Raw genomic sequence first — 22,250 nt, 5'->3', positions numbered from 1 at the left:
TAAAGCACTGATTTTAAAGTTAGACTTTGAATTTTGATGTCAGTTCCACTATTGCACACACACATATGTTACACAGAGTATTTAGTTTAATTACATCAGAATTAACTGCAGTGTTGGGGAGATGCTAACTTCAAGTAGCAACGCTACTAACTTAGCTACATTTTTCAGTAGCTCAACTACTTTTAAAACAGTGTAGGTTTTCCAGTAGTTAATTCCTTTTTAAGAAAGTAGCGGTGTAGCTACCAAAAGCTACATTTCGTTCTGCCTTCAGAGCAGCGCTGTGTCACGTCTTCTTCTTACTGTATCACAAACTGAAGTGGTTCATTATCGCCATCTACTACCAGTAACTATGTATAGCTGCTTCACGCTTCACTGAGAAGAGATCGTAGAGGACATACATGAGTGGGTAAATATTTAAAGTTCTATTAAGTATTAAATATGAATCTTATGTAATGAAAATGATAAATAAACAATACAGTGATAATGGTATTGTATTACATTGTTTTAAACTTCTCTATTTATTTAAAACATAAGTCAATAACATGTGTATCACATCACATAAAATATAGTATACTTTAGTATTTACTATAGTAAATTGTAGTATATTACAGCTGTTGAATAACATATACTACAGTATTCTGTAGTATCTATCTATAGTAAATTCATACACTTTATAAATTCTTGAGTAAATATTAAAATATACTAAAGAAATATCTAGGAAATTTACTATACAGTTTTCTATAATAAATATTACACTCCTGTATATTTTTAATGTGAGATTGTAAAAAATAAAAAAGTAGTTTCAAAGAAGCTAGCTAGCTACTTTTTAAAGTAACTTGTAGTGTAGCTGTAACTTTGCTACTTTTATTCATGAGTCGCTTGTATCTTAACTAACTACAATTTCAAAGTAGCTTCCCCAACTCTGAGTAACTGTAATTAAATTACAAAAAATGAGAGTAATCCCTTACTTTACTTTTCAAGGGGAAAGTAATTAAATTACAGTAACTAACTAATTAGTTAGTAACTAGTTACACCCAACACTGGGCGTGAGTTAAGGGATGTTTTTTTTTTAGTTTCTGAATGTTCAGGAAACATGTTTAAAAACATTCTTGTAAATCCATTTTGGTAACACTGGTGGTATCTTAATCATTAACTGCTAAGCCATCCCCTAATATCAACCACAAAAAATGTATTTCAAGAACAAGTTTCTTTTTGAGATTTAGTGGAGTTCTCAGTTGTGTCTCATTTAAGCATCAATATAGTCTCAGATGTTTCTTCTAAAATTGTTTAGGAGAAATGAAAACAGAAACAAACGAGTTTTGACAAAACGTCAAATAATCTGGATTTGGGTACATTTGATGAGAAATGTTTGAGTTCATATTGAGACCTTCAATAATATTGACTTTTGAGTACCGACTTGACCAATCTGAGCTCAGTTTTTTTCTCGGGAGAAATATACGAGACGCAGATGAGATTTAAGCAAAAGTTTCCATTTGCTCTCCATTTAATCTCATTGACGTCTTTAAGAAATAAAACGGATATTATAGAGATCTCTATAACTGTGATTTTTCTTTCTGATGACCAGTATCATGCATACCTTCTGTGTGTTTTGGTAAAGCTTTGACTCAGTTGTTACTTTCTCTCTCTCTCGTTCAGAGTTTGTGTCAGTGGATTTTTAGCGTGAAGAAGAACTACAGAAAGAACGTCGTCTATCACAACTGGAGACACGCCTTCAACACGTCTCAGTCCATGTTTGCAGTTCTTAAAAGCGGGCAGGTTCAGGTCAGTGACTCCGGTTGATAGCAAACACGGGTCAAAGGTCACATCGGCGACCTGCGTCTGTCTTATAGCTTCTGTTTATATTGGCACCGATCGGTAACCACATTGACATCTATTAACGCATCCGGTGTTTGCATCGTAACGAGATGCATATTTCCTGAGGTTTATTCATGATTCAATGTGTGTTGTTTGGTTTTATCATCATTGTTGTGTGTTTAAATGTGCCTTTAGTAAGAGTTGTCCTTTTAAAGTGCCCGAGAGCGTTGAACTGTTTCTTTTTATAGCGAGAGCCGTTTATAGTTAAAGCAGAAATAGAAGTGAACAGTTTTACTTTGTGTTCCACTGTAAATGTCATCTGCTGTTAATCATTTACGGTTATAAACTCCTCTAGACGGAAAGATCTGCCTCTTTCAATAGTAAAGTCTATTGGCTGTTTATTGGGAACAGTGTTTTAATGTCGAGTCAACCTTCTAATCATAAAACATTTGTCATTCCAATCGACATGTTTACTAAGATTTTCTAATGGTTTTATAGAGAAATCATATGTTTAAGCTAGTTTGCATGATTAGCAGATTTGCATGTATTCACGTAGCAGATGCTTTAACCCAAAGCGAGCATTTAACATTTATAGATAGTTTAAACATATCGCTGCTGTCCTTCTGAAACCTCCATATTTCATGATTTAAATGGGTCATATGACACGGCTAAAACCAATATTATGGTTTGTTTTAGATGTAATGTAATGTGTATACATGATTTAAGAACGCTGTATTTTCCACACACCGTGCATGTTTGTATCTCCTCTTTGCTCCGCCTCTCTGAAACGCGCTGATTTTTAACAAAGCTCATGGCTCTGAAAAGCGAGGTGTGCTGTGATTGGCCAGTTCACCAGTGCGTAGTGATTGGTGGAATACTGCAAGCGTGTGAGGGAAATGTAACGCCTCTGACCATATTTGGAACATCAGGTTCCTCTTCAACTGTACTGACAGGTACGCCCACCTTACTTGAGTATAGATTTGGGCGGTCTTAGTCAAATCAGACCACGAACTGACGTAGATTTGTGGGGGTGTGGTTACACGAGGCGTTTCAGGCAGGTCTGGGTGAGCATTCGCTTTTATATAGAATGACTCTTTTGTTCCCACACTTTCATTTGTGCAATTTTACGTGTCTAATACATGCATGAGCATCTTATAACACACCAAAGACACAGAAAAACACGTATTCACGTATTCATATGACGCCTTAAATGTTTTGTCATGAATCATTATTATTAGTCATCCTTTATGTTTATCAATGGGTCTTACAACTATCCGACCGAATAAAAGTATTTCAGAAGTGCTTGTCTACTTTGACAACACAGCATTTAATTATTTAAAGAGATAGAAGAAAATTCTTACTCACCCTCGTGTAATGTCATACTTCTATAAATGACTTTGTTCTGATGAAGATATTTGGAAGAATGTTAGTCATTTTCAGTTCTGGGACACATCATTAACTACCATAGTAAGAAAAATTAAATGGTAGTCAAAGGTGTCCCAGAACTGTTTGCTTTCCTACATTCTTCAGAATATCTCATTTTGTTTTAAACAGATAAGAAAATAAATCCTACTATGGTAGTGGATGATGTCCCGTTAACATTCTTCCAAATATCTTTCTTTGTGTTCATCGGAACAAAGACATTTATTCAGACAGGTTTGAAACAACCTGAGTGTGAGTAAATGATGACAGAATTCCCTTTAAAAAGTACATTTCCTGAAAAGGTTTCAGAAGGACAGAGACGATATTAAATGTTTTGATGAACTATAAGCAATACAATGTGGATATCCGCTCATCATTTTGAGATCTTTCAGTGTTGAGTGTTGAGATGTGGTGCAATGATGTGTGTGTTTATTGACAGAATAATCTGAGTGATCTGGAGGTTTTGGCTCTGATGATCGCAACATTGAGTCATGATTTAGATCACAGAGGCGTCAATAACTCCTACATCAAAAGGTTTGTGCCGCTTCAGCTGTGTCGTGTCTTGTTATGGATTTCCATCAAACTGAAACGAGGTTGTGTTACAGGAGTGAGCATCCGCTCGCTCAACTCTACTGTCACTCCACCATGGAGCATCATCACTTTGACCAGTGTCTTATGATCCTCAACGGTCCTGTGAGTACATGACACACCTTCCCAAAGCCCAGCACCCAACCGTCTTTTCAATGCATTTTTGCAGGTTTTGAGTTATTTGTCATGTAAAACTGCAGCACAGAGTTTGTAAACATTGTTTACAGTGACCCGACATCAGTTGATGAAGTATTGACCTCATTGTTATCTAACACAAGGGGGTTTCAATCTTACATACCACAGACCCTCCTTGTGTGTCAGGGACCCCCATCCTAAAATTTCTTTTTTGAACTCTCAATTCAAACACTGAAAAATATGATTACAAATCTTACATTAATTATTTATTTATGTGTATTAAATCATTTTTAAAATTTTTGTTTTCAAAGTAATAAAATGTTTCTTTTTAAATGCATCTATTCTTAAATAAATCAAATCCGTTTGATGTGTTTTTAGATACCAAATCTGTTTAATAAATTAATTTAATCAAATATTTTGGTTATTTGAATCACATTTTATAGACCACTTCTCAAGACAGAAGCACTTCCGGATTCAGTTTTTATTTATTGTTTGACACGTATAATTAAATAGAATTATATGTGTCATTTATAATTAAATTACACACATCGTTATTTATTGACTTACACATATAAGAGATTTGTTTAACGTTTTAAATCGGTTGTTTGTATTTTGCTCAAACGCTTCTGGGTGAGCGTTAAACCAGCAGTAATTATTTCAACCTCATTTATTTCTTTGACTTTAGGCCTTAGTCTTAATCTGCTATTCTCCCTTTTTTACAGTTATTCTCTTGACTCTTCCTCAAACCCCAGTTAGAGAAGTTCAGGTCTAACGCACAGGACATTTTCCAAACGGAAGTGAGCATCCCTATGCCCTACTCCCTTCGAAGGGCCGAGCCCTTGAAGTGAACTCTGAAGGGTGTGGGGCGTTACTGTCTCTCGTGTATGCGTTTGGATCTCACCTCCTTGAAGTGACCATGGCATGTACCCTTCGTTAACGGACTTCTGAAAGGGCCCTTCGTGAAGGGATTCCGGTTTACATTTTAGTTTGGAACGCGCCTACAAATGACGTCCCCTTCGCGAAGGGCCCTTCAAGGGCGCATTGATGCCGTTTGGAAAATGGCCACATAATGCATGCTATGACCGTCAGAAAGTGTTGAGCGAGGTGTGCCGTGTGTTGTGTCATTGTGTCTGGGTTTGTTGTTGTCATGCGGACATTATCTGTGTATTCACCTGACGTGCCCTTTAACACAGTGTTATGTTTGATGGGAAATGGTGAATCTGCGCTGTAATAAAGTGTGCTGTTATCATCACTATTACCATGGCTCATGTCAACAGTCATCTTACTCTCTTTATCTTCTGTCCGACACTTTTCTCTGATCTGTAACTGTTTCTCTCTTGTAGGGGAATCAGATTCTGAGCGGTCTCTCTCTGGAGGAGTACAAGACAACGCTGAAGATGATAGAAAAGGCCATTTTGGCTACTGATCTGGCCGTCTATATGAAGTGAGACATACAGTCCTGTCTGCGACACTTATGAAAGACGTTAGACGGGTTTCCATCCAAAGTTGCGAATTTATCGCATAAGACATTTGCAAATAAGCACCGTTTCCATCCAACTAGTCAAGCGTCACTTCCTAATAAACCGCCACTAAATATTATTAAGAAAAGTAAGAGAAGCCACTGAATATAATGATTTTCATATAGAATAATACTTGCGCAAGCAGACGATTACGAAACACAATAAATGCGCTGCTTTTGTGGATGCCTGCTGTTTGGGAAACACAAGCCAGGTTTCCATTACAGATTTGCGCAAAATTTAAGCGACGTTTTCTAAACGTCGATTAAAACAATATCGCGGAATGACTGCGTTTCCATTAAATGATGTTGTGCGATTAAAGTGTATTTTGTTTCTTCTCGCGATAAGTCGTTGTCCTGCATTTGGGCCATCATATAAGATATTACTCCATGTGAATTCCCTACATCCTATCTTTCCAAATGTTCTGCCAAAACATACCGCCAATGGTGACTTTTTTGTACGCCACGTGACTTGTAAATACGACAAAAAGTGTTTCCATTGCAGTTTTGCGAAATGTGCCTTTATCGTATTGCCTGAAAAAACACCTCATGCGATCGCGCGTGAGAACTTTTGCAATACACGGGAGTTTTTGCGACATTGGCGTGTTTCCATTGGCCATATTTTCAATGCGCTACTTCAATTTGCGCATTTTGAAGTGTAATGGAAACCTGGCTACAGTCGTGACAGTTCTAAGAGGCAATTACAGAAATACTTTGACGACTTTGCTCAGGCGTTTAAGAATAACAGCATCTCTGATGTGTAACAAGATCAGTGCTCTGGTTAGTCAGGTTACGCCGTCTCATTGCGCAGTTATGCGACTTTTTGGAGGAATTTATTCGGCAATTGAGTTTCCATCTCCCATTATTCGCATGAACCCTTTTTCGCCAAAATGAAAAACCACCTCAAGCGAGCGTAAAAACTTTTTTGAAATTTAGCGTTTCCATCATTCGTATCGGATGCGAAACTTCAGAATGCGAATAAAACCAGAGTGATGGAAACCTGCTTATTGTTTCAGTTGTTGTCTTGTGAATCTGTGAAGTGTTTGAGCAGAGCTGATTTTCATGTATTTTTACTAGTTTAAGTGTCTGTCTGTCTGTCTGTATCTGACTGTTTCTGTCTGTCTTTCTGTTTGTTTATGGTCTGTCTCTCTGACTGTGTGTTTATGATCCGGCCATCTGTCTGTCTGTCTGTCTCTGTGTATGATCTGTCTCTCTCTCTCTGCTTGTCTGTTTAGGGTCTGTCTCTCTGTCAGTTTTGTTTGTTTATGATCTGCCTGTCTGTCTGTCTGGTGTGTTCACAGGAAGAGAACAGAATTCTTCGAGTTGGCTAAGAACAGTCAGTTTGTTTGGGAGGATGAAGAGCACAGAGATCTTCTCAGGTCAGTGGACTGTCTTCTTCACGTTTGCTGCACACACGTGTTTCATACTGTATGTTGTGATGTCATTCTCATCTGCAGGTCAATGCTGATGACAGCGTGTGATATTTCCGCCATCACAAAACCCTGGCCAGTACAGAAGAGGGTGAGAGACACACACATCATCAGCACCTCTCTCTCTCTCTCTCTCTCTCTCTCTTCAGTAATTATCAGCTTGGTTTGGTGATTAGCATTATGGGTGAAGGTGCAGCTGTGGTCCCATCGACTCAACTTCAATATAATTATTCAGCATAATTAAGACCTCCAGACTCGCACGATACAAAACCAGAAAAACATGTTAGCGTTGAGTTCATGAGGATTTAAATTTGTCCATGCAAATGCCCAGAAGTGTATAATAATTTCTTTTTTTCATTAGTTAGTCTGACAAACTAAATGTATAGACAGTACGAGATGTTTTCTTACAAAAGCAGATTAAAAATACAAAATCTAAGTTTTATCTTGGAGAAAATATTAGGACTTCCTGCAAACCAGGGCTCTCCAACAACTCCTGCAAACTTTAGCTCCGCCCCCGCTCCATTCACATTTCACGTCTAAAACCGCGAGCTGCACTGCGTTCTCTTTTTTTTGCAAAGCGCCTGGACTTTGCGCTCTCCTGGCGTCTGTCGTCGCTAAGCAAACATGGGCCACGATAGCCTTGCAATAACTCTGCTACTAGATTTAGTTATGCTGTGATCATTGAGTTATATTATTATATATTGGCTGGTTGGTTCTTGTCACATGACCTACGGTGCGCTTTCGGCTTTCTGAAAAGTGAGACTTTTTCCTCTCGATGCGGTGCCGATGCCCTTGAAAAAAAGACCGCGTCGCACATTATTTCCACGCGCCTGCTGCGCGTCTACATTTAAAACAACTAATATGCGTGCTGAAAAGACACGAAATGTGAATCGGGCCATAGACATCATGGTTAGAGTTGTTGTCAAGGTCTGGAAAAGTATTAAAGACATCCTTAAATTGGTCCATCCGCTCCAAGCGACGAGAATGCTTTATGTGCGAAAATTAAAACCAAAATAACGACTTTAATGGATAAATTCTCCTCTGTCATGTCCATTAAAGTCGTTATTTTGGTTTGTTTTTCGCACATAAAGTATTTTCGTCGCTTCAAAAAAATTACATTGAGCTACTTTGAGTGGATGGACCAATTTAAGGATGTTTTCAGTACTTTTCTGGACCTTGACAACAACTTTAACCATGATGTCTTTGAAGAGGCCTGGAAATCTCTCGGATGTCACCTAAAATCTCTTTATTTGTGCTCTGAAGACGCCGGGAGGCGTGTTGAACGTCATGTGGGTGAGTAAAAAATAACACAAGTTTGATTTCGAGGTGAACTTTTCCTTTAATGTCCTAATCTAACTAAGGCGTCGTCCGGGCTTAATCTAATCCCTGACCTGGAAACCGCCCCTTAATGGATACTATATATAGTATACACAACGATACGTTGAATAAGTTAAAAAGAACATTTGTATTGTATATTGTAGTACGAAACCTTAATGGGTGGCAGATCAAGTTTAGGAAGGCAGTGGGGGAGGAACAAATATGTCGAAATAAAATCGGTATAAAGGTCAGGTGTGAATGGATGCACCACTCATGATTTACAACAGTCATGACCGACTGAACGTAACCTCTATACGCTTGTGTATGTGAACACAACGCTTAACACATATTTCATGTTTAACAGATAGCAGAACTGGTTGCCACGGAGTTCTTTGAACAGGGAGACAAGGAGCGGCAAGAGCTGAACATTGAACCTATCGTGAGCGTTTCCCTTCATCTATAGAAACATTCACAGTGTGTTTAACTCAAGCATCTGAGTTTGAGACCAAGCACAACAGCACCAAACATTCATGATCACTATGAGCGACGACGTCCTGAGAGTAACATGTGACTTTATTCTCTTCAAGGATCTGATGAACAGAGAGAAGCGAGATCAAATTCCCAGCATGCAAGTGTCTTTTATTGATGCCATTTGCACACAGTTGTATGAGGTAAACGTGTATTTATGTACTTCTGCTATAAAACAACTTTTGTTGGTACTTGTCTTTTTAAATAGATGTGAATATGCCTCTTCTGCACCTCGAATATTAAAATGATGACTAATGTATTAAATATTAAATAATTACTTCTTGAACGTTTTGTTATAGTGGTAATCATAAATTCATAAATTAAACGACTGCCAAAATCCTTCCACCTTTAACTCGTGGATTAAAAACAACACATGGCAACAGTAGCCAATTACGTGGGAAAACTGAGGACTTGGCAACCCTGATAACAGACCAGGGTAACTGGTTGGCTTGCTATAAGTAGATGGCGACAGGTGTTTTTGTCATATAGAGTTAGAGACACTCACTCTGGACAACATGAAAATATTGATGACCCATATGAAAAAATAAAGTAGTATACTAGTATATTTCCACACTTTGTTAATGTATTCTGTAAGATTAACTATAGTGAATTGATCAATTGTAGTATGCATTACTATAGTATACTGTAGTAAATTGTAGTTTACTGGAATTGCTTTTCTGTGTGTGTGTGTGTGTGTGTGTGTGCGTGCGTGCGTGCGTGCGTGCGTGCGTGCGTGCGTGCGTGCGTGCGTGCGTGTGTGTTCGTGTGCAGGCGCTGACGGGTCTCTCGGAGTTCTGCTCCCCCCTGCTGGAGGGTTGCAGGAGGAACAGACAGAATTGGAAGATCCTCGCTGAACAAGGAGACGAAGAAGCTTTACTAAACGGAGGACTGTAGTATTTCACTCCGACGTCCCAGAAGCTGAAGGAGTTACACGTTAATCCTGTAACAGCTCCAGACATTTCAACTAGGAACGACACATGAGCAGGTTGCGTGTGTGAGATGCAGAAAGACTTGATGATGAAACAGAAGCATGCATCTTTACACGTTCAGCCGAAGCAGCTCATGAAAGACATGTTTTGACTACTGTGACGAAATCTTCTTCCGTCATTAAAGGAAATCTTCTGGGTTCAACACGAGTAAACATGTATTGACATGACCTGCGGCCGTCAGTTTGCAAACCAAAGGAACGCATTTACAAGACATTGGGGCAAGACATTACTAACGTCTGCTTTTGATTTTGTTGAGGCGTTTATATTTATTTTGACGTATTTATGTGTATTTTTGTTTTTTAGGCTGTTAGTCAGAATTTTAAAGGCACTACACTCTTAAACGTTTTTTTTTAAGAAGCATTCAGTCAAAGGTTCTTTACAGAATCATCTCTTTCTAACTTTTTTATCATCTGAAGAACCTTTTTCCACCACGAAGAACCTTTTGTGAACCAGAAAGTTCTTTGTGGAACCAAAAGGTTCATCTACGGCATCGAAGAACCTTTTTTAAGAGTGTGCTGCTGTAGGTGGAATCTGCCTTACCAGTGTTCCTGTGGGTAAATTTGACTCTTTGTGAAAGTTAGTAGTTTTACAAGTTCACACAAGAGTTGAACATATTTTAAAATGACTTCACACTTTGTCCCACACGAAAAAATACTGTAATATTGACTGTATGTGTATCTTAGATACTCTAGTGCTTTTGAGTCTTACTGTACTACGCTACATTTTAAAGGGTACTACACTATTTACAGTTCACTATAGTCACTACAGAAAAATGTAGTATTCATTATCAAAATATAGTAGAGTTTACTATAGTAAATAAGGACTCTATATACTACGGTATTTTTGTAGTGGGATGTCTCGTGGCGTTACGTTTGACAGGTTCTGTATGTAGGCTATTCTAGCGCGGTGCCTTGCCCCGTTGTCTTCTATTACAAATTCACTTCTGTAAACACAATAGATGATGTTTTTACATACTAAACTTGACTTGTGTTGAATCCAGAACGTAACTTTTTTATTGTTCTTAGGCATGTGAAGAGGGCATTGACACTGAACTGTTTAGTTTTCGTGCAGCTCATTTACTTACTGAGGTAAATGCAGATATTAGAAAGGTTTATTTTGCTACATTGCACTGTTAAAGTAGGCCGAGCGTAAAAAACTCATTGCAGACATTTTTCACTTTTTAACCGTGTTTTACACCGAGTCTGTTTCAGACTGTAAGGCTTTTTAGATTCTACACTTGTGTACTTTCAAAGAAACACTGAAGACGTTTTAATCCTATGATATGTGAACTTTTTGTATAGTGTGAAAGTCTTTTATGATGACACGTGCACACTTATAGAACAGATTTGTTTTGAAGTGACAGTGACACGACCCCTGTAGAAATGTTTAAAATGCTGCGATAGATTGTTTAGAAACACTTTTTTAAACTTAACTTAAAGTACCTGACTTGATCTGCTGGATCTTGTATTTTTGATTCACCAGTTTTTCTTTTGTTTGATTTGAGTTATTATACAATCATTAGGATGCTACAAATGAAGATCTTTTAAAACCATTTTCACTTGTAAATATTTACTTGTGACTTATAAACACATCTGAAACGATCAAACATGATCATCTTTCTTGTCATACTTCATAGAAAGCAGTGTTGCAGAGGTTACAGTAGAGACCACAAGTGTACATCATTCCATTCTGGGGTTTTTTTCTTCTAATTTTATTACAAATGATATCAGTTTGACTAATAAGTTGATTTGAATAACTTAATGTTTATATATTTGTAAATCAGGTTGTAAAAGTAATTTTAGTGTTTATATTTAGTTTTTTAATTTGTAGTCAAAAATGGTATTTATTTACCTTTTCAAAAGACTTTTCACAGCATAAATTTTACAATCCTAAAATCAACATTCTATATTGAAGCAGTAGGATTACTGATGCTGTGCTTTTATGATCACACTCATTTTATCTCCTCTAGCTGTGTTCTTGTATTTAAATGTGTTCTCACAATAACGAGTCCGGCGGGTATTTCTCACGGGTGTCTTTCAACCGACTCATCACTGGTGGTCACTCCACTTTGATGTCCAAGGGACGAGTTCAAAGAATACGTGCCCCCCTGCATCAGATGAGACACATTTACATCATTCATGCTGCCCACATTTTCAGAATTGGATTGAGACGCTGGTCTCTATTATTTGTGACTCAAATCTTTGCCAGCTCAGGTAAAGAGCACAACATCACACACTTTTGCTCATTGCAAACCTTTTTTTTACATTCCTTGATGGCATGTAAAGATAAATACTTAGGTTTTGTACGCAAGTTCCACATAGGCACATAGCCTTTAAAAGAAAAGCTATTCAACACTTACACATCAGCGCAAGTGCCATAAAACGGAATAAAAAACCATCTTGGAAACTAGAAATTTATTTTTCATATTGGGAAATACCTTCTTTTAAAATGACAACAGATAAGAAATGAGTCTTAGAAAGATATATACAGAAGACTGAAAAACAGCAATAGAACAGAACAAATAACACAATCACATGGAGTCCGTCCTCTTGTAGGCCACCATACTGTTCACTTTATGTATGGAGGTGGTGAATGAGCGCAAGCGGACCTCTTCTGATTGGTCAATTAGTTGAGGACCAGACTCCTCCCACTGCTCAGGCACCTCCAGGTCTTTGTCAGTGTAGATCAGAAGGTCGAAGGCACCTGTGATGACAATCACAAAAAGGCTGAAAAAGTGCATTTACATAATACTGTTAAAACATATCGACAGTCATTCGTTTACAATTACGTCTATACATAATTACATTTATGACAGCCCTGAGAGTTCTGTTTTTAAGATAAAAGTAATTGGGAGAATGGTCTTTTTTTATCTTTATTATTAAAGTCTATTTATTAATCAGATTTAAAATGTAACGCTAGCCCTCAAGGTTAACAGCCAATAGAATCACAGAGTATGATGCAATATCATTCAAATAAGTGGACAGTCATGCGGCAACCATGGCTGTAGAAATCAGACATAAATAATCTGAATTATTATTACTCACAGGTAGTTTCTAACAAAGGCAAGAAGGTGACTGTGGCCGTGACCTGTCTGATAACGGAACGAATTTCCTCTTGGATGGCTTTTATTGACTTCTCCCTAGGGGCACTGAAAAGGCAACATGTACAGAGAGAGAGAGAGAACGAGAGAGAATGAAAATTCTGTCATTTATTCACCTTCGAGTTGTTCCGAATCTGTATAAATGTCTTTGTTCTGATGAACACAGAGAAAGATATTTGGAAGAATGCTTATAACCAGACAGATTTTGCCCCCCACTGACTCCCACAGCAGGAAAAATACACTGGTTGTCAAAAGTGCCCCAGAACTGCTTGCTGTCCTACATTCTTCAAAATGTCTTCAACAGAACACAAAAAGATGAAGTCATTTTTCCTACTATGGGAGTCAATTGGTGTTGAGATCCGTTTGGTTATGAGCATTCTTCCAAATATCTTTCTCCGTGTTCATCAGAACAAAGACATTTATACACATTTGTAACAACTGGAGAGTAAATGATGACAGAATTTTCATTTTTGGGTGAAGCGTCCCTTTAAAGCAAAACATGTATGACATTGCATATAGGCTGCGATCAAAGATATTCCCCAAGTCTGCCATCATGTACCTGCTCTCCTTTGACGTCTTGTCGCACTCGATGTCAAACTGCCATCTCTCCAGCACCTCGTTGGTCTCCAGGCACGTGATGACCACCACCAGCTTCTGCACGGTGCAGTCAAACAGCCATTCTGCAAAGACAAGCATCGCCCGTCCTCTGTGAACCACATGCTGGACAACTCCACATTCACCTGGATCTCAACTTATCTGACCTCCCTCATAAGCAAACCCTATTTGTTTAACGGCTTATTGTAAAGCATCTTAAGGCTCACTGCCACTGTAGTAGAGCGCGTGTTTGTAACGGACCTTTGAGCTGCGAGATGACATTGGTGAGTTAGTTCTTCAGTTTGGAGTCTGTGGTCAGCTGGAGGCTCATGTCATACTGTGTGACTCTGGTGAAGGTCTCTGCTGGGTAAATCCCTCGCTGGTACAAAATACTGTTGATGCCAAACGCTGCACACAGACAGAGAAACAAAAGCACTTGTGTAAGTGTCCCGAAAACATCTGTGTCGCGAGCACGTGATCCTGCAAGACCAAACTACTGGTGCTTTTCGATCCAAGTTGTGATTTTCTTGTGCATTGACCGCGGTTTTAGCATAGTAACCGCTATTATTTGTTGTCAAAAATGGCAATGTGATCCGTTTATAAACATATGCCCCACGTACAAAAAGAAACTGAACACATATCAAACAAAACGGCAGCGGCGGCCACTAACAACGCCGTAAATTGTATAAAATGTCTTTCCGCTGCATTTGATTACTTACAGAAGAACTCGGCAACAAGTTCCGCGCTGCCTTTTAGCGTTATTCCCTTCAGTGTCTTCGACATCTTGCTGTTAGTTTGCGTGTGGATGAGCTCCTTCTATCTCCTCGTAACCGCCGATCAGTTTGAATTCAGACGCTGCGTCTGACGTCATTTTAAGGCGACTTCATGCGGCGCTGTGCAGACTGACGACGTGTGACGTCAAGGTACCGCGAGAGCGAGTCGAAACCTGTTCTTATGGATCTCTGTCGCGATACCTCGATGCAACGCTGCATGAAGACGAACACGCCAACTCTTCAGGTTTAACGTGTAGAGTGCGACTGTTTGATCAAGCTCTTTTTGTGTGAACGACAACGTGTCTTTTATCGACATAAAACACAACCGGTTAGTATTAGTAATAAAAGAGGGCGGTTTTTTATGGCGTACTTCACGTGTAAATAATAATCCCGACTCTTGCCTACGGTATAATCACGTGACACTTTATACTTTTCTCATCGCTGGTGAGAATGGGACAATCATTTCCGTTTGTGTTTTACACATGTGAATATATATATTTTTAGAATCAATCACTTTTTTTTTTTTTAGAAATAATGACTTCACTATTGCAATCGACTATACTAGTATGTGCACAAAGACCTCTGCAACTACGATAATTAATTATGGTACCACTAACGAATGTGAACACGGTTAAGGATCGATATCACAATAGCTCAACTTTAATTTGAATCTACTATAAATGTAACTACTGCATGACAATGGCAGACAAAAAAATGAATTATATTAAACGGTGTGGTTTAGTTGTGGAGTTGGGTTTTGTGTCGTCGAGCGCCCTCTTGAGGAATAAAAGTAACGTGATTGAAATGTTTTAGTGGAATGTTTCTATTACAAATTCCAAAATGAACAATTAAAACCAGGACAAAATGCCTGTATGTGGTGTGTCTTTGGTTTTATTCCAGTAGAATTAAAAGGTATATTGGTTTCCATCTGCCAGATAACATCTCACCATCAGAAACACAACAGAGACCCACCTCGGCATTTAAAAAAATATATATTTTTTTTGTTTTTGTTTACTTTTTCTTGTTTAAATATTGCTTCCACTAAACCTAATTTGTTAGTATTCAAGTAGCTTGTCACAAACCTAAAGAGAGAAAACCGGAAACAGAAACAAAAAATGGTCTGAAACATTTGAGAAGTAGCAAATAATGCAAAAAAATTCAGCTTGCTCATCTAGAAGCGTTCACTTTCACATATTTGCGTAGGGAAAGGCTTTAGGGATATGGTTTAGGGAGAGGCATAAATCTCGGCCCTCACCGTGTGTCAGACAAAAATGTCAGACGTAAAATATATACGATTCTCACCCTTCAAGAGAAGATACTTCACACAGAACCGGGTCAAATGATGTTACTCACGCCTGTTGTCACATTGCTTGCTAGATTTGAACATTTAGTTGCGGATGTTTATGCAAACTGCTGAAATACAACTGCAGTCATCTGGCAGCCTCCACCATCTCCTGTGCACAGATGTGCAGCTGTATTTTCATAAATGACAATTCCCACAGCATCCACTGACTATCACTGTCAGGCAGCGTTGGATTCTGAGCCAAAGTTTCTTTCATAAAACACATACCATCTTCTAAACAGGGTCCGACATTTCATCAGTTTATGTTATAATTAATTCATCACTTATTTACGCAAAGTACTCAAATGTGTAGGAGTGCATATGTCTTTATTAAGGTTTTATTACCTTTAGTTTTCTAGTCTTTCTGCAAAGATTCTGCACGGTTTGGATTGGGAAGTCTAGTTATATTGTGAAAGATCCAGTGTTTCTTTACAAGCACATCTGTTACTTTCAGCTGTTGTGGGATGAAGGGTGTTGATTTTCGGTCTTGGGTACATCTGCGCCTCTTCATCATACAGACATCATACGGCTATAACTGACCTCAATATTCACTGCTGAGATACTGCATTTACGAGAGATTTTCAAGTTTTAATTCATCGCCAAGCAGTTTTGCTGTGGAAAAGTTTGTTGGAATTTAATTACGTCGGTTTCACATAAAGTTTTTTAACAAAACGTAAAGTTATGTTTAAAAACTTAATTAAATTGTGTGGAACCATGTACATGATTCAATTGAATATTGATTTTGGAAATAAAACGTTTTAGGTAAATACTTTAGTGACTTTCTGAAAAAGAATACTTTTTAAAGACAAGGCCGGGTGGCATTTTGCTAGACTAAAGGTATTAACTTAACATTTATATCAATTTGGAAAACCGATTAAATTATAAACCCCCAAATGTAGTTCTTTTAGTTAAGAGAAACAGCACCTTGGTTTATTTGTTTGCCTCTTCAAATGTGTTACGAAACAAATGTTTCCGGCAGCCCACGAGACGTCCAATGAGAAGCGAAGCAGAATTAAAAGATGTTTTAGAAACACGCTGAAAGAGAGCCAGTGTGTAACTCGACAGTGCTCATTCATGAGGTCTACACCTCTCACCCGTGAATATACCAAACCTCACAGTTACACTTCAACGCTTACTATAAATAACCTGTCCTGCTTAATAGTGAGCTTTCTTTCTGCACACTTTACATGTAAAAGCAGGGCGCTGTTTTTGACGTGCCACATGCGGGGAAGGAGGGTGAGAGGTTCTTTTGCATGCGTCTTAATGGACACCTGTTTATATTGCCACATATGTAAATTAAAGGGACAATTCAGACAAAAATTTACGTAACTTACGTAACCGCCCACAGGCCTTTCAAAAATTGTCATTTGGTTTTTTACAGTTCTTTTCTGAGAAATGCACGAACACAGAGACAATTCTTGTCATTGGCCTTGTGAATGTAAAGCTTATTGAAAAAACAACCCAATCTCAAGGCCGTCATGAAATTTAGAATCTGTTCATGGATCATTTACACACGGTGTTGATATATAAAAGATAAGACTGAAATTCGTGCTGACTACCACGAAAAAAACTTGTGCCGAGTGACATAAAAAAGGGGGGAATTTCGTGTCCATGAACACAAATATAGATAGATTCTAAATTTCGTGACTGTCACGAACTGCCTCGAGACTGTGTTGTGAAAAAATGCAACAGGCATGTATTCTAATATTTCATCATTTTCCCTGCTTTCCATGATTTCTAATTTCTATACTTTTTTCTTATATTTCCATATTTTCCGAATGTATTTAGTGTACTGCTGCTTTGCAGCAATGCAAAGCTGAGAAAAGCACTACTATTTGATTTGAATGAAACATCGGAAGTCAATCAATCATTTGTGCAAAATAATTTGTGCACTCTCTTGTGTTTCACAGAATAAACATTAAATGCATGTAAATACATAATGGCAGAACTCTTCTGGAATTTAGATGTTGCTTTAAAAAGATGCAAAGATCAGAGTTGCATTCAGTAACATCAATGCAATCTTCTGTACCTTCTGTTTTGAAACTCGTGAAGTCCGAGCAAGCGGCATTTTCTGGAGGCACAACAGGGTCTCTGTGTGGCTCTCTGTAGGGGGAGGGTGGAGAAAATAGATTCCTCCCTCGGGGGACACCAGTAACTGCGGCTGGATGTGTCCATTGAGACTGTAATGCCCACATGGGATGCAAGGGCGGTCATGGTAATCAGGTATTCCATATGGTAGGGTTTTCTCTTACACCGGCACCTGACTGTATGTTATTAGGGTTAAGATTCTCTCTTAGTGTTTCAATTATTGACAGAAGTGATGGGTTAAGTCTTTACCTAATGCATAATACCCGGGAGAGAGAGAGTTTCAAGGATTGACCTCGGGCTCAACCAAAGGTCAGGAACTATACCTCACACTTAAAGGGACAGTTCACCCAAAATAAAAATTCAATCATTATTATTCACCCTCATGTCATTACAAACCTGTATATGACTATTCATTCAGTAGAACACAAGAGAGGATATTTTGAGAAATGTCTCAGTTTTGTTTATATAATGGACGTCAATAGAGTTAAGTGTTGTTAGGTTATCAACATTCTTCAAAATATCTTCTGTTGTGTTCCTCTTGGCGCTGATCGTAGATTTCAAATGAGGTTTGTTAAGGAGATGTGCTAAGAAGCGCTTCTCCTTTTTGGTTGTCGATGCATGACGTATTGTTTGGATTATTTGATCTTAGGTGCATCTTGAAGCGACCGAGTGAAAAACGCCATTGTTTTCAATGGACGCTATGTGCGCCGGATGTAACAGAGCCGGCTGAGATTTTAGCAGACATACGTCATCGCTCCTTGTGCATGTACCCCATTAGACCAAAACATTATGAAAAACCAAACAAAAGACATCAGAACACCTTAACAACCACATAACAACACCATTCTGAACATTCTTTTCTTCAGTAAATGCATCATTAGAGAGAGAGAGAGAGAGGATGTTTTTGTAAAGATAAACACAGAGACATACCTCAGACTTCCTGGAATCTCGGGGCAACACAAGCATTTCAATGTGTCTGTGAGATACACAAACACACACACACACATGTTCTCTGAGTTCACATTCAGGCCACATCTAATGCACACTTTGACATCATGCCAAGAGCATTTATAAAGAGCGTGGATTAAAGAACTTTCACAATTATGTAAGCAGAAAAGTCTGAATATAAATATTTATATATGACAAACCTTATGAAACAACGGATAAAACTGTATAGTGCATGAGAATTGCCTGCAACACTATAGAAACATTATAGTACCACACTAAAACTCTGAAAACCTTGGCACCTATAGAAAGAATCTCAAACCGAGCTCAGATTTGTCAAGTCTGCGATCAAAAGTCAATATTATTGAAGATCTCAATATGAACTCAAACATTTCTCATCGAATATACCCAAATCCAGATTATTTTACCGCTACAATCTACATTCATTTACACCTCCATCCTCTTCATGTGTTATTTCATGTCTACACAGTTATTTCTGTTTTTATTTCTCCCATTTGAGGATAAAATCTGAGCAATTAACATTACGATATTTGTGTAGAAGAAAGAACAACTTTTTTTCTATGTGTGAGTTGTGTCTGTCTCACGCAGGCTCTTGTCACGATGGCTGATGAAAATATGAAAACAAAAGACTTCGTAAGGTTGTGTTTATCCTGTCCAGACACGCAGCACACGTCTAACAGATAGTCAAAGAGTCCGCTGCAGTCTGATGGTTACCTGAGAATGTGTGACATACCTGACATGTGTCTGTTCTCACTATGCTAAACCGGCAACAGGCAAAACAATCCCATTGAAATACATTGAAGGTGTTGTGTCTACGGACTAGAATAATATACATTCAATTCACTTTTATTTGTTGTATTTGTCACGTACACACACACATACACACACACGTCTGGTTTATTATCTCCATGGGGACAGTCCATAGGCGTAATGATTTTTACACTGCACAAACTGTATATTTTATCCCCTACCCCTAAAAGATCATAGAAAACTTTTTGCATTTTTAGAATAAAAAAATATATAATTCTGTATGATTTATAAGCTTTTTTTGTCCATGGGGACCTCAATTTTGGTCCCCACAGTGACACGAGTCCCCTTGAGTTGGTGTGCATTCAGGTTTAGGTCCCCACTGGGATATGAAAACAATGTCACACACACACATATGCGCGCACACACACACGCGCACACACACGCGCACACACACACGCACACACACACACACACACACACACACACACACACAGTACACACGCACGCACGCACGCATGCACACACACACACACACTTAAAATAAATATAAATAAAAGGGTTCTTCACAGTGTTTCCATAGAACAAACATTTTTGGTTCTCCCAAGAACCTCACAAGTCAAAGCTCAAAGAACCATTACTTTTAACCTTTAAAACCCTTAGAACCCTTTCTTTATGGAACCATACAGTCAAAAGTTGTTCTTCCATGGCATTGCGTACGTTCACAAAATAATCCAATCCAATAATCCAAGAAAAAAGGAAATAAAAATTAAGATCATGAGAGTTGTACAAAACAATGTACATAAAGAATATAAATATTTACATACTGTATATAAAACAAAAATATAACATAACATATAGATATCTATGTGCATGAAAATACGTGTCAATTTGAATACAAAACTCTGGATAATGATGAACGAGTCACTTCAGTCTGGAAACATTGGAAAGCTTTATTTGTAAACCTCCATTGTTATTTGCAGTCTTGTAAAATCAATGAACAGTTTATGGGTTCATGTTGAAAATGTTTGCACTAACCGTGCCCACGCTGTGTTGAGGCGACAGGGAGGGATTATCAAATGTTAAAAAGTGAGTCATTCACAAATTGGGTTAAATATAGGGGATATTTGGAGAAATTGCTTCTCTCCCACTGATCCCCCAAAAAAGGAACACGTGAAAAGCAACTCTTGGAACAATATGAGTAAACTTAAGCTTTTTGGAAGAGCATCACTGGCCTTCAGGAATGCATTGAAATGTTTCCAGGTAAACAACTGAAAGTGATGCTGGAGATGAAAGAATGCTCTTCTTTTATTCAACAGACATGTGGTTTCATACTATAATAAGCCTATTGAGATTCCTACCGGTTCACTGCGAATCCCAGATGAAACAGACTCCTTCCTGAAAATACTTTTGCTTTCATGAGTAATGCTGGAAGTTGCGCAGAAGTGATTCTTTTACAGAAATCAAAATCACATCTGAATGTACTTGAGAAGGAATATGCAGTACATTCTCAGGTTATGCAGTGGAACGGCAAACGTAATGCAATACGTGACACAGCACAGGTATGCCAAGACACGGGCCCAAGTTCAGACTCGAACGTGAAATTCAGGAAATGAGCAAATCTAAAGCAGAATATATCACTACCGAATGAGCTACCAAAATGAATCTCACGTAATGCATTTGAAGCTTGGCCAGGCATCTTTACCAGGTATCACATGTTAACATGCCCTCTTTGCACGGAAATGAAAAGCTGGATCTCTTTCGGTTTGGAGTCATAAACGTTTGGGCTTAAAGAACGAAGCATGACCTGCAAGAAACTAGTGACTATAAGAAGAAACCACATCGTATATATCTTATTTCTTATATTACGATGTAGCCAACCGAGTGAATGTAAAAGTTAAGCTGTAAATCCAGCATTTAATAAAAAGATGACATTCACTGATGCAATCCAGTCATTCACAAAATGATATTCAGATGTGTCCAATGTGATCTACAATTTATTACGCATGCATCATGTAGCAAGGATTGTGGAAGCAAATACACACAGTAAGGCAACATACTTCTGTTTGCACGTGCACAAACCCAGATGTGTGCAGAATGTGCAGTTACTCACACCCATGAGTCCAATAAAGTGGTGCTATATCTTTCCAGAACTTTCACATCTGAGCTAAAAGGTGCAGCTTTCTTTTCATCATTCATTGTGACTATTAGCAAATTGACAAAGGCTATGAAAAATGGTATCACTTTACGGTCTCTTCGATGATCACGCGAGGTATTTTTGGTCAGTCAGAATGTTTAGGGAGTGCACGTTCTCTTAAATGTGGTTTTAAATAGTTTGTGTGTATGGCATGAGGTGTTGTTCTCTTCTAAATGTGAATTCCTCCTCTTAAATGAAACCCAAGCCCTGTCAGGGAAGCAGAGAGAGCATTAGACACTTAAGCGGGTTGGAAGGTCCCGTTCATTCAAGCGAATCGGTTCGTTCAGACGATTCGTTTGAATGAACTAGTTGAAAAAAAACCGACTGACCCAGACGTTTACACGCGTTTTTTTGTAAATAAAAATCATCGTAAAATTGGTTAGAAATTGCCATTTGTCTCGTTTGTTTGAGTTATCTAAAGTTTGAAATTTACACAATTTCGCATATTTAATTGCATTTGAGTTGTCACAACAACTCTGTTTGTTTTGCAGTTTATTTTAGTATTACATTTTAATTGTTTGTGGTGTTAGGATGTCACCCATATTCTACTCACAAATATCTCATTTACAGTACAGTGATTCGCAAACGCGAAATGAATCAATTGAAACGAGTCATTCAAAAGAGTCGAGTGTGCGAATCGGACACGACCATACACCGCACTGAGGACTCGGGAGGAGCAGCTTGAGCTAAAGATGAGGCGGTA

The 22,250-nt window shown here is 38.3% G+C and overlaps 2 protein-coding genes across 3 annotated transcripts in view; one reads left to right on the top strand and one right to left on the bottom strand.

The window, feature by feature from the left end:
* pde5ab (phosphodiesterase 5A, cGMP-specific, b) overlaps positions 1-11,945 on the top strand; it is a 43,348-nt gene extending 31,403 nt beyond the window's left edge. The window contains exons 13-21 of one of the 2 annotated variants that reach the window (XM_057345826.1): positions 1,657-1,782; positions 3,677-3,771; positions 3,843-3,930; positions 5,304-5,404; positions 6,778-6,855; positions 6,934-6,997; positions 8,588-8,662; positions 8,811-8,894; positions 9,523-11,945. In XM_057345826.1, the coding sequence (XP_057201809.1) occupies positions 1,657-1,782; positions 3,677-3,771; positions 3,843-3,930; positions 5,304-5,404; positions 6,778-6,855; positions 6,934-6,997; positions 8,588-8,662; positions 8,811-8,894; positions 9,523-9,645 (834 nt within the window). In that variant the 3' untranslated portion in view covers positions 9,646-11,945. The remainder of the gene's footprint in view (positions 1-1,656; positions 1,783-3,676; positions 3,772-3,842; positions 3,931-5,303; positions 5,405-6,777; positions 6,856-6,933; positions 6,998-8,587; positions 8,663-8,810; positions 8,895-9,522) is intronic. The other variant, XM_057345817.1, reaches the window with a different exon arrangement.
* A 200-nt stretch (positions 11,946-12,145) lies between these two features.
* On the bottom strand, positions 12,146-14,270 carry mad2l1 (MAD2 mitotic arrest deficient-like 1 (yeast)). The gene is given in 5 exon segments (XM_057341641.1): positions 12,146-12,443; positions 12,785-12,888; positions 13,400-13,520; positions 13,696-13,842; positions 14,154-14,270. Coding segments are annotated over 5 exon segments (609 nt in total). The 5' UTR covers positions 14,218-14,270; the 3' UTR covers positions 12,146-12,270.
* Between the last annotated feature and the right edge of the window lie 7,980 nt (positions 14,271-22,250).

The sequence above is a fragment of the Triplophysa rosa genome, linkage group LG1, assembly GCF_024868665.1.
Source record: "Triplophysa rosa linkage group LG1, Trosa_1v2, whole genome shotgun sequence".
NCBI classification, from domain to species: domain Eukaryota; kingdom Metazoa; phylum Chordata; class Actinopteri; order Cypriniformes; family Nemacheilidae; genus Triplophysa; species Triplophysa rosa.
Note: the sequence above shows the minus strand (reverse complement) of the source record. Positions and strands in the feature narration are given on the sequence as shown.